The 12,500-nt window shown below is 41.2% G+C and overlaps 1 protein-coding gene across 5 annotated transcripts in view; it reads left to right on the forward strand.

Moving 5' to 3' along the window:
- LOC135111666 (synaptotagmin-14-like) overlaps positions 1–12,500 on the forward strand; it is a 58,114-nt gene that overhangs the window by 27,078 nt on the left and 18,536 nt on the right. For all 5 annotated transcript variants that reach the window (XM_064025214.1, XM_064025216.1, XM_064025215.1 and 2 more), the window contains exon 2: positions 6,220–6,381. In XM_064025214.1, the coding sequence (XP_063881284.1) occupies positions 6,220–6,381 (162 nt within the window). The remainder of the gene's footprint in view (positions 1–6,219; positions 6,382–12,500) is intronic.

The following is a 12,500-nucleotide window of genomic DNA, read 5'->3' on the forward strand; positions in this document are numbered from 1 at the left end:
TTCTCCCCTTCTCCTTTCCTTTCTTCCCTTTCCTTCATTCCTTCTTTCCCTCCTTCCCTCCTTCCTTCTTTTCCTTATTTCTTCCCCTCCTGCTTCCTCTAATAACAGTCATTCATACCTTACTCCTCCTCCTCCTCCTCCTCCTCCTCCTCCTCCTCCTCCTCACCTCATTCATCTTTACCTCCCTTCTTCCTTCTCCTCAATGGAAGGAGGGAGGGATCTTAAGTTCTTTCCTCCAGCTCATTCATTGTGTTTCCTCTCTCTCTCTCTCTCTCTCTCTCTCTCTCTCTCTCTCTCTCTCTCTCTCTCTCTCTCTCTCTCTCTCTCTCTCTCTCTCTCTCTCTCTCTCTCTCTCTCTCTCTCTCTCTCTCTCTCTCTCTCTCTCTGTGTGTGTGTGTGTGTGTGTGTGTGTGTGTGTGTGTGTGTGTGTGTGTGTGTGTGTGTGTGTGTGTAAGCGGAAGCCGATGCCACACAGCTGTTTAGGAAGCAGGTGTATTGATTCTCTCTCTCTCTCTCTCTCTCTCTCTCTCTCTCTCTCTCTCTCTCTCTCTCTCTCTCTCTCTCTCTCTCTCTCTCTCAATATTTTTTGTTCTTTTTTGTCATATTATTATTATTATTATTATCATTATTATTATTATTATTATTATTATTATTATTATTATTATTATTATTATTATTATTATTAAACATCATCATACATCGCCTCAGTTACTCTTTTTATATTGTTTCATTACTTACTATTGTATATATTTTCTTTTTACTTACGCAATTTGTAATATAAAAAAAATAAATAATAAAACTTGTTCTGAAACACACTGATTAGTTTGAACTCAAAAAAGTTAAAAGAAAACTGGAAAAAAAAAAAAAAAAAAAAAATCCTGAATACAGTGCCAAGTTTGAAGTTTTGCAATTTTACCTTTTTTTTCTGTAATTGCGTTTTTTCCTTTTTTTCAAGTCTGGAAAATTGAATAGAGAGAGAATATTGTAAATGCGCTTTAAAGAATTGAAAGTAAAGTCACGTGTTCTTTCCCTCCCTTTTTTTTCCCCTGTGTCTTGGTGAGTTGTGTTTCGTGCGTGTGTTGCAAGTTGAGCAGCAGAGGAAGGCAGTGTCTGGAGTCAGTGCTGCGTGACGGACTGTAGCAAATGTAATGGTTCTTCTCCGCCACCATTGTCAACCTTGGGAAAACATCTATTTTTAACTGACTTGCGTGAGTGTGCGCTGGATCGTTCGTACATTCTGAAGATCCAAGAGAATGATTATTATGGTTTCATGTTGGTAAAAATTTAATGAGAGTAATATGCCTCCCTTCAAGGATGTAGTAGTCTGTTATACGCGCACTGGACTATTGGACTATTAAAGAGAGTAGTAGAAGACGAGTATGAAGTAAGATAATAGGAAGAGGGAATGTAGTTGTGTTTTATATTCCCAAAAATTTTAATGAATGCAGTGTGCATCCCTTCAAGACTGTAGTAGTTTGTTGTACATTGAACTATTTGACTATTGAAGAGACTAGTAGAAAATAAGTAAAAGAGAGAGAGAGAGAGAGAGAGAGAGAGAGAGAGAGAGAGAGAGAGAGAGAGAGAGAGAGAGAGAGAGAGATAATAGGAGGAAAAGTTTAATTTATATAATACTGAGTGATTTAGGAAACTGTGGTCTGAAACTACCTAAAAAAAAAAAGTTGTAGATAGTTATGAAAAAAAAAAACGCATTAGTCGAGGAGTTGATAATGATGTTTACCTATGAAAAAAAAAAAAATAAAGATAAAAATAAAAAAAAAGTCTAGCAGTAAATTCGATATCAGAATGTGGAAAACTCTTGTAGATGATAACACAAAGTACTAGCGAAAGATTAACACAGAGGGAGGAAGACAAAACCTAGTGTGACCTGTGACCTGTGACCTGTGACCACCTTGCACTACAAAACATAACACTGAGGGAGAAACTGTAAATATTGACAAAAAGAATCAGTGAAGAGTCGACATTGATGGAAAAAGACGAAGGAGAGCAGAAAGAAAGCAATGTGGCAGACTCTCAACTTGTGACAGGCCCAGTGACACCTGACCACCTTGCAGAACCCATGAGAGGAATGCACCGCCAGTATTTATAGCAGGTACTTGTGTAGATTTGAAGGGGAGTGTTATTTCTGGTAGTCGTTGAAGGGCTCGCCTCCAGGAATAGCCGTGTTTGAGGCAGAGCGCCGGAAAAAGAGCATCCTTGTGTTTGTATTAGTTGTACTTGTAGGCTTTCGTTTTCTGCGCGGCGCCTCTGCAGTCTGCGCGAAGAAAACGTGACTCGAGTGGTAGAAAACGAAGGAAGGAGTTTATGGTAACGCATTAATTAACAAAATGGAGATTAAATTATGGAATGCAAATAAAAACAAAATGTAGTCAATAAATAAGAAAGAATCTACATTTCCGGACGAAAAAAAATGAACATCGATGCAAAAAAAAAAAAAAAATAGAGAAGAAACCTCGAAAGAAAACAGGAATCACTTAGAATGATAATTAAATAGAAAAGAAAGAAAGTAAAAACAGAAAAGAAAAAAAAATAGATCACAAAGTACTAAGAAGAACAGATGGACACACACACACACACACACACACACACACACACACACACAGAGAGAGAGAGAGAGAGAGAGAGAGAGAGAGAGAGAGAGAGAGAGAGTTGAAGGCGGCGGGGGAGGAGGATCGATAAGACCTTTTGCAACTCATCCTTAGCCCGGGACTATATTTAGAGGAAGAGAAGGAGGAGGAGGAAGAAGAGGAGGAGGAGCAGTAGGAGTAGGAAGGGAAAGGAAAGGATTAAGACGTAGGAGGAAGGGAACGGAATGGAAGGAAGGGCAAATGAGAGAGAGAGAGAGAGAGAGAGAGAGAGAGAGAGAGAGAGAGAGAGAGAGAGAGAGAGAGAGAGAGAGAGACAACAAAAAGCGATAAAAAACTTTCAACCGTACGGAAAAAAAAACAACGAAAGAAAAACAAAGGAAGGGAAAAAAATAAACATAAAAGTGTAAGAACAAAAAAAAAACATTTAAAAAGATAAAAGAAAATGTGGATCGTTAAAAAAATAAAATAAAACGACGTAAAAAAAAAGTAAATGAATAAACATGAAAATTTTGAAGAAAAGAAAAAAATAAAGAAAGAAATGGAAGACACTTGGAAACACGTTGAAAAAATCGTAATATAATTCACTTAAAGAAAAAAAAGGAAAAAGAAAGCAAACAAACAAAAGAGCACTACGAAAATTAATGTTTTAATTAACAATAGTGAAAAAAAAGCAATTCAGTAAAGAGGAAAGATAAAAACAAGACAAAAAAAAAACGTAATTAAAAAATAAAAAGAAGAAATAAAATGAAAAAAAGCATCGATAACATAGTATTCAAACTGACAACTGTAACACACACACACACACACACACACACACACACACACACACACACACACACACACACACACACACACACACACACACACACAAAAGAGAGCATCGATAGAATCATAATCTCATCCTCATCATCTGCAAAGAGCGCAGCGCCGGGGGAGTTATAAGAGTGGCAGGACCAAATGGCACCGGATCTCCTTGGCGGGTTGGGACAGGAATGCGCAGCGCGATGTGGCGATGGCTGGCGGGAGAGTGACAGAGGGTCGTATTCAGAAACGCAATGCTCTCCCACCACTATTTTCCAAGGCCACAGAGATGATAAGCCGGACTCCCAAAACTGTTCCTCCTGTTAATAATGTAGAAATCTCGTTGATCTGCCACTAGAACCGTAAAAACACGTTAAAAACCCACGTAACTTATTAAAAAATGCCCAATATTAAAAAATGCTTTGCTCTCTCACCACGATTATTTTCAAAGGCCACAGAGATGACTAGCCGGGTTCTCAAGACTGCTCCTCCTGTTAATAATGTAGAAATCTCGTTGATCTGCCACTAGAACCGTAAAAACACCCTTAAAAACCTTTATAACTTCACCACGACTGTTTTCAAAGGCCACAGAGATGACTAGCCGGGTTCTCAAGACTGCTCCTCCTGTTAATAATGTAGAAATCTCGTTAATCTGTCACTAAAAACATAGGTGCCCTTAAAAACCTGTGTAACTTCAACTAGAGCATTTTGAAAGTAATGGAGGTGCGGTGCTGAAGTGTTTCACAATATGGTGCAGTGTAAGACGAGGCAGGGAATGGCATAGGGAGGTGGGGGGAAGGGTGGGAGGGGGAAGAGTGTGAGATTGTATCGGAAGGGAAGCGTGCATTGACGAGATGAAGGAGGAAGAAGAGGAGGAGAAGGAGGAACAGATGTATTGATGACGTGCTGAAGGAGGAGGAGGAAGAAGAGGAAGAAGAGGAAGAGGAGTAGGCACATTGATGAGGTGCTGAAGGAGGAGGAGGAGGAGGAGGAGAAGGAAGAAGACGTGCACTGACGAGTTGCTAGAGGAGGAGGAAAAGGAGGAGGAGGACGACGAAGAAGAGAAGGAGAAGGAGGAAGAGGAGAGAGAGAGAGAGAGAGAGAGAGAGAGAGAGAGAGAGAGAGAGAGAGAGAGAGAGAGAGAGAGAGAGGTGGTTGAGGTAACAATAGCAGAGTTAATGGAGGGGGGAGGGGGAGGGGGAATGGAAAGGAAGGGAAAACTGTTAGATTAATAGTAGTGATAGTGATGATGGTGATAATGATGATGATGATGATGATGATAGTGATGATGATGATAAAAACAATAATAAAGCCAGTTTCAAAGTTAAATACGAGTAATGTTGATAATGTAATTTTCTGGTTCCCTCTCTCCATCCCTCCTCCTCCTCCTCCTCCTCCTCCTCCTCCTCCTCCTCCTCCTCCTCCTCCTCCTCCTCCTCCTTTCCCAAATTAAAAGAAAGCAAAGATAAGTGATTGAAGAAGGAAGAAGGAAAGACAGAAGCAGGGAGAGAGAGAGAGAGAGAGAGAGAGAGAGAGAGAGAGAGAGAGAGAGAGAGAGAGAGAGAGAGAGAGAGAGAGAGTAAAGCAAGCGAAAACCAAACAAGGTACAAAATACACACGGAGAGAGAGAGAGAGAGAGAGAGAGAGAGAGAGAGAGAGAGAGAGAGAGAGAGAGAGAGAGAGAGAGAGAGAGAGAGATTAAAAAGAATGAGAGGTGATAACAGAAGGGAATAAAAGGAAAGGGGGAAGAAGGAAAAGTGAGAGGGAAACAAGGGAACAGGGAAACACAGATGATGAGTTGTACATGACCCGAAACTGCCTCGAGCGACCTACATCCTTTAACGAGAGAGAGAGAGAGAGAGAGAGAGAGAGAGAGAGAGAGAGAGAGAGAGAGAGAGAGAGAGAGAGAGAGAGAGAGAGATTGCCCAATCATTTTCGTTTCCTTTATCTTTCCTTTTTTTATCTCTCTCTCTCTCTCTCTCTCTCTCTCTCTCTCTCTCTCTCTCTCTCTCTCTCTCTCTCTCTCTCTCTCTCTCTTTGACATCCTCCTCCTCCTCCTCCTCCTCCTCTTTATCATTCTCCTCTTCACTTCTCCTACATTCGTACCTCGTCTTTTTCCTTCTCTTCCATTTATTTCCCTTCTCTCACCTCCTCTTACTCCTCTCTCACTTTCTTCTCTTTTTTCCTCTTTCTCCTCCTCCACTTCCTCTTCCTTATCATGCCCTGGGTACTCATCTCTTCTTCTTCCCTTTCTTCTTCCATTATCACATATTCCTGTACTTATTTCCTCTTGCTCCTCTTCTCCTTCCTCCATTATAACTTCATCTTCCTTTTCTCCCATCACCCTCTCTTTCTTTTCTTCCTCTTCTTTCATCACTTCTTCCTTTTCTTCGCTTCTTGCTCCTCCTTCCCTCCTCTCATCACCATGTCCCCGAATACTAACCCCTTCTTACTCTTCTTCCTCTTCTTCCATTATCACCTTTTTCTCGCTTCTTCCTCAGTACTAATACCCTCTTGCTCCTCTTCGTCTTCTTCCATCGTCACGTCTTACTTTTTCTCACTCCTTGTTCCTCCTCTCCTTCTTCTCCAACCATCACGTCTCAATTTCTCATCACCTCTTGCTCCTCTTCCTCTTCTTCCATCGCTTCTTCCTTTTTTTTCGCTTGTTGCTACTTCTCTCCTTTTTCTCCAATCATGACGTCTTAATTTCTCATCACCTTTTGCTCCTCATCCTCCTTTTCTCACCTACTGCTCTTCTTTCTCTCCTTCCATCGCCACTTCAACACTCACCGCCTCTCCCTCTCCCTCGCAGTGCCGGTGGAAGCCACTGCGTTCCTGGGGGCCGTCGCCGCCTTCGTGGTGTTCCTCTTCGTCCTCTTCCTGTACCTCAACAAAAAACTCTGCTTCTACACCGTCGGAAACTTCCCCTGCTGCGACGACCCGGTCACCAAGCCGGACAAGCTCAAGGAACTAGGTGAGTGTTGAGACTGGCCAATCTTCCTTCTTGTGTTAATGGTACCTCTGATTTGTTGTAGGTGGAGTTCTTTTAGGTGAGTGTTGAGACTGGCCTTTCTTCTTTCTTGTGTTATTGGTACCACTGCTTTGTTTATATAGGGGAGTGTCGAGATTGATCCCTGTTATTGTGTCAACGGTACCTCTGCTTTGTTGTAAGTGGAGTTCTTCTAGGGGAGTGTTGAGACTGGCCTTTCTTCATTCTTGTGTTAGGTATCTCTGCTTTGTTTTGTTTTATTTGCGTGTATCTATGAGATCCGCAAGTGATTTATGAAAATGACAATAAAAAAAAATATCATCTTCGAATTCTGTTCCTGAAAAGAAAGAAAAAAAAAAAAACACGTAAAGAAAATGAGAGGAGAAGCCATCAAAGAATTGTTGAAAGGAGAACTGTGGAAAAAAAGAATGAAAATAGGAGTAAGAAAATAGAACGATGGGATTTAATTTGTTTATTAGCAGTGGTAGTTTGTGACGTGTTTCCTTAATTAATAATATAAAAAGAACAGGTATTGGGAGAGTTCAAGGGATGTGATCAGCTTATTAATGAGTTAATTCATTAATTTCTATTTATGGATTTATTATTTATATTTTTAATGCTGTAAGAAGTCTGACCACGAGGAGAAAAAAATGAGAGAGAGAGAGAGAGAGAGAGAGAGAGAGAGAGAGAGAGAGAGAGAGAGAGAGAGAGAGAGAGAGAGAGAGAGAGAGAGAGAGAGAGAGAGAGAGAGAGAGAGAGAGAGAGAGAGAGAGAGAGAGAGAGAGAGAGAGCTACTTCATTACGTCACTTACAAAAAGATGTTTATTGGCGGAGGTTAAATAAAGATGACCCGTTCAGTTTTTGAGATGCCTGGATGCTCCTCTTTTGAAACTGTTCATGTCGAAAGAAGGAGAATAAGTATAAACTGTAAAGAATTCCAGTTAGTAGTAGTAGTAGTAGTAGTAGTAGTAGCAGTAAAAGTAGCAGTAGTAGTAGTAGTAGTTAGTAATCTCCCTTCATAACGCGAAAAAGATCAGGTATTATAAGACTTATGAAGAAAAAAGAAAGGACATTGACAGGTTAATCATTGACGTGCGTTGCCACTCCTGCTTCAGTGCAACACAGAAACCAAAGATGAAAACAAAAGAAGAAAACAAAACAAAAATAAATAAATAAACAACTCACAAAAAAAAAAAAAAAAACAAATGTACTGCACCTCCACTCCTTTTTTTTTTTTTTCCACGTCCAAACACCATTGCAAAAAAAATCCCAATCCATTCGCTGGCCAGAAAGACCATTATTATTATTGGCTCTGTCTAACCTTTACGTCAAGCTTAAAGAGAACAAAGCGAGGAGTCACAAGAGCTGAAAGATCATTAGCTTTTCCTCTCCACTCCCAGCCTGCAAGCAACAACCGCGTTTATGACTGCCTGGCTAAGCGATACAGTTTGCTACAGAGGGATGGTCAGGAATGGCTTGTTTACTAATACCCCTTCAGGCACTCGTGAAGCAAAACGTGACTCAGGCTGCGCATCACTCACGAGGCTGAAGGTTAAAGGGTTGACGAGGGGGCGGCGACAGAACCCTACCCTTATGTCGCGCTTGTTTATGTTGATTCTCCCTCATTTATTCCTTCTTTCTTATTTTCTCCCGGATTTCTTCTCTCTATTTTCGTACATGTTTCTAGTGATAGTTAAAGAGGGACTACGCATCATAAGAACATAAGAAAATAAGGGAAGCTGCAATAAGTCATCAGGCCTACATGTGGTAGTCCCTGTACGAAACATACCCACTTACCTATTTCCACTTATCATCCTCATTCATTAATTTGCCTAATCAGCTTTTAAAATGTATCAATCTTCTTTTCAAAATTGTGTAATCTTTTAAATTTATCATCGTTGAGGGAAAGATCCATGAGAATTTGACTAATTACTTCGAATTATATCAGCTCTTGTGTAAATCATCAGGATTTTCAAGGGTATTTCAATGTTTTTTTCAGTGAAAGTTGAACAAGGACTCAGCACCATCAATAAGAGAAAGATCCATGAGAACTTGATTAATTATTTCGAATTATACCAGCTTTAGTGTAAATTATGGGGTTTTCGAAGACTATTTTAATGCTTCTGGTGATAGTTAAGTACACATTCTGCACCACCAATGAGAGAAAAAGCTATGGCAACCTGATTAATTACCTCCCTGACCTTTGAAACTATTCTTGATAGAGATTGCAGTTTCAGAATACGGCCTCTGGTGTTCATATGACTGTATTGCGTCTTTTACTCTTCCTGTCAAATCAATGTGCTCGTGTCCTCGTTCCCAGGTGAGGCAGCAGATGATTGGGAGTGTGGCAGGTGATTCTTACGTGTGTGGTAGTGTTAGTATATCAACACATAATGATCTGATGGATGGGACTTGATTAGAAGGCAGTGCAATATGAGTAATAGTAATGATAATAATGATAGGCAAAAGAAAATAATGATAATAATGATAAGGAAAAGAAAAAGTAAAGAAGAATAAGTAATAAGAAAATAAAAGAAGAAAACGGAAGAAGAAAATAGACGTATAGTAACAATAATAATAATAATAATAATAATAATAAAAGATAATAAACAAGTTTGTATAAAAGATAATAATAATAATGAAGGCAGGAAACATGATATACAAAGAGCGCTTTAGTGTGTGTGTGTGTGTGTTGTGTGTGTGTGTGTGTGTGTGTTGTGCGTGTGTATGTGTGCGTAGGCCGGTAATCTCGCGCCAGGCACTCACGCTGACCTCACACAAGTGTCGCGAAGTTGCTGGTGGTGATGGTGTTGCTGCTAACGACTTTTTGCCTTGTTATTTGATTGGTGTTGTGCGGTAGTGGTGGTGGTAGTAGTAGTAGTAGTAGTAGTAGTAGGAGTAGTAGGAGGAGGAGGAGGAGGAACACACACACACACACACACACACACACACACAAACACGTGAACAGCAAGACAGACCAAGTGTAAATAAGGACAAGACACAATAAGAATAAGAATAGCGTGCGCGATAAAACCAGGATGAAGGTAACTCGGCAGGAAATAGGCGAAGAGGAAGGAAGCGGCGAAGGAGTGAAGGCTGGTCGAGAGGAAGAGAAGGAGGAGGAGGAGGAGGAGGAGGAGGAGGAGGAGGAGGAGGAGGTTGTTTGTTACCTAGGCAACCCGTGACGCCTTTTCCTCTTTGCTTTCGTCACTCAAAGGGCCTGAGGTTATTCTTAGCTGTCAAGTCTTCCTCCTCCTCCTCCTCCTCCTCCTCCTCTGGGATGCAGGGAGGAGAGGGGCTCTGAGGGAGGGAGCGTGGCAGATACAACACACAATCCGGGTTCCGCCAGGTAGACACCCGTAGCCTTCACCCCAGCTTCAATAATTACGTTGCCCAGGTAGTCTCGCCTTGCTCCCACCTGCTGTTAGAGGGGAAGGGATGCCTCGCCTCTGTGTCCTGCCAAGTAATGTTTTTAGTTATATTACAAGAAAGAGAAGTGTGTTGCTAGAAAAAGGTGGACGGGAATATCTTGACGTGTTAAGTACTTTTTTTTTTACCTAGCGGCTTGGAGGGAGAGGGGAAATGTTTAGTAGAAGTGGGTGACATTCCTCTTTATCCCATCCACTGCGACACGAGACAGTTAGCAGCACCAGAAGCAATGCGTGAAGTCTTTATAAGCATCTACAAAAACAGTTAGCGATGAGAAAGAATAAATTTCGCAATTTCTTCTCAGTTCACAGATTGGACGTGGCTGTAGAACAAGTAAAGTTGCCTGAGAGTGATTGGTGATTAGGGAAAGGTTTGGTACCGAGTGGCGGTCAAAGAGTTATTTATCCCCCGCACTAGACACTCGGCCACTAGCTCGTTCTGTTTGTGGCCGGGTGACTTATGTGACTCGTGGTTGACTTATGTGGGTTCTGTGTGACATATATAACTCTTCTCCTTTTCCCCGTCTTCCATTTTTTCTCAATCTTAGTCATCTTCTATTCAGTCTGTGTGGTGGGTGACTCAAAGCGGATGACTTATTGTGGCTTCTGGATGACTTTGGGGACTCGTAGCTGATTTATGAGTGTTTTGTGACAATCTGACTTCATTTTTTTTCTTTTCTTTTTTTCCCGTCTAAAGCTTTATCCACCTGAATATCTGAGATGGTACCAGGAACAAACTATCGTACTTTATTGTCAGAGAATCCACTCACTCATCTCCCCATCAGTAGAAAATGAAGGAACAGCGACTGCCGGCGTGGTGTGGTGAGGACATCGGCGTTGGTGTGTTCCAAGGAAGTTGAAGGACTCTCTAGTCTCCTTGGTGCGTTCCTTTTCTGGCGCCACAAGGCCTCACACGAGCTGCTTCCCCAACAGTTACTAAGGATCATCAGTTGCTCAGAAACTTACGGGAGCTGATTTGCTTGTTACCGATTTCAGTCGCTAATTTAGTTCAAAAGTTTCCCAACAGAGGACGCCGTGACATTAAATATTTCAGAGATATACCGCGAGAGGACACTGGGGTCATTGAACTAGTCGGTAATCCTACCAGTAGAGGGCAGCGTTACACTTTCTAATAACACCCTTCACATGTAGGTGGCGCAGTGATCCCGTGGTGTTGAGTTAATGAGCCGAGCGTCACCCGTCTTTGTGCGGCCAGCAAGTAGAGCGATCACCCGGCAATAAGAGATCGTGGCGCCGTGACAGTCTTGGTGAGCAGCGGGATGCATACACACACTAATCACCATTTTATAATAAGACCAGATTAATACATGGACAGAGTTGTTAGGCAGAGATGGTATGTAAGTCTAATACAGGGACTGCCTCGTGATTAATGGGTTAAATACACTCACCAATTACTGTTCTTAGTGCAGAATCAACAGAAAACTTTAAAATAAGACTTAATGAATAGAGATTAGGTAGAGATGTTATGTAAGTCTAATACAGGAACTGCCTCGTGTTGGTCTGAGTGGGCAGCAGGTCAAATACACTCAGCAATCATATTTTTAGTGCAGAATCAACAGGAAACATTAAAATAAGACTGGATGAATATGTGGATAGAATTATTAGCTAGAGATATGCAAGCTTTATACAGGAAGTGCCTCGTGATTACCGGGTTGAACACACTCAGGAACCCTCGCTTTAGTGCAGCATCAACAGGAAACTCCAAATTAAGGTAAATATATGAATAGAGATTGGGTAGAGATATGTAAGCCTTATGTAGGGACGGGGTCGTGTTGGCCTTAGTCACTAGAGATGAAAACACGCAATAATCTTTTTTTTGTGTGTGTGTGTGTAGAATCAACAATCAGGCTTCTTCCGGCTTCCCGTTCTTTCTTATCTCAATAATCAGGGTTTTTTTTTTTTTGGTGTAGAATCAACAAGGAACATAAGAACAAGGTAAACGTATAGATAGAGATGATGAGTTGATATTGTATGTGCGCGTTATATAAGGACTGCCTCGTGTTGGTTTACTCAGACTTCTTGCAGCTTCCGTACGTTCTTATCTCCTTATGTAAACAGCCTTGTAGCCCACCAGTGACGCAGGAAACAAAATACTAACGCAATGACGTCAATGAAGGGGATAAGCTGTGTTATTCTTGACGGAACTACACTTTTTTTTTTTTTGTTTCATTAGGGTTTAGTAAAGGTCAAAATTAATTCTCAGTGTGACATTAGAGAAGCGAGTGTACGACAGTGTAAAATTTGTAAGCTTTGAAATATTTTACTGTACGTTTTCTCTTTTTTTTTTTTTTGGGGGGGGGGCTCAACTGTTTCTTGTTTTTTTTATTCTCTCTCTCTCTCTCTCTCTCTCTCTCTCTCTCTCTCTCTCTCTCTCTCTCTCTCTCTCTCTCTCTCTCTCTCTCTCTCTCTCTCTCTCTCTCTCTCTCTCTCTCTGTTCGTTAATGGAAAGGAATATTATCAAGAAAGAGAAAACAGTAAAAATGTGGCTTTTGTATTCAATTCCATTTCGAGAGAGAGAGAGAGAGAGAGAGAGAGAGAGAGAGAGAGAGAGAGAGAGAGAGAGAGAGTTAAATGTCAGAGGTGAAGGTCGTGGAGAACGAATGAAGTACACACACACACACACACACACACACACACACACACACACACACACAC

The sequence above is a fragment of the Scylla paramamosain genome, chromosome 22, assembly GCF_035594125.1.
Source record: "Scylla paramamosain isolate STU-SP2022 chromosome 22, ASM3559412v1, whole genome shotgun sequence".
NCBI classification, from domain to species: domain Eukaryota; kingdom Metazoa; phylum Arthropoda; class Malacostraca; order Decapoda; family Portunidae; genus Scylla; species Scylla paramamosain.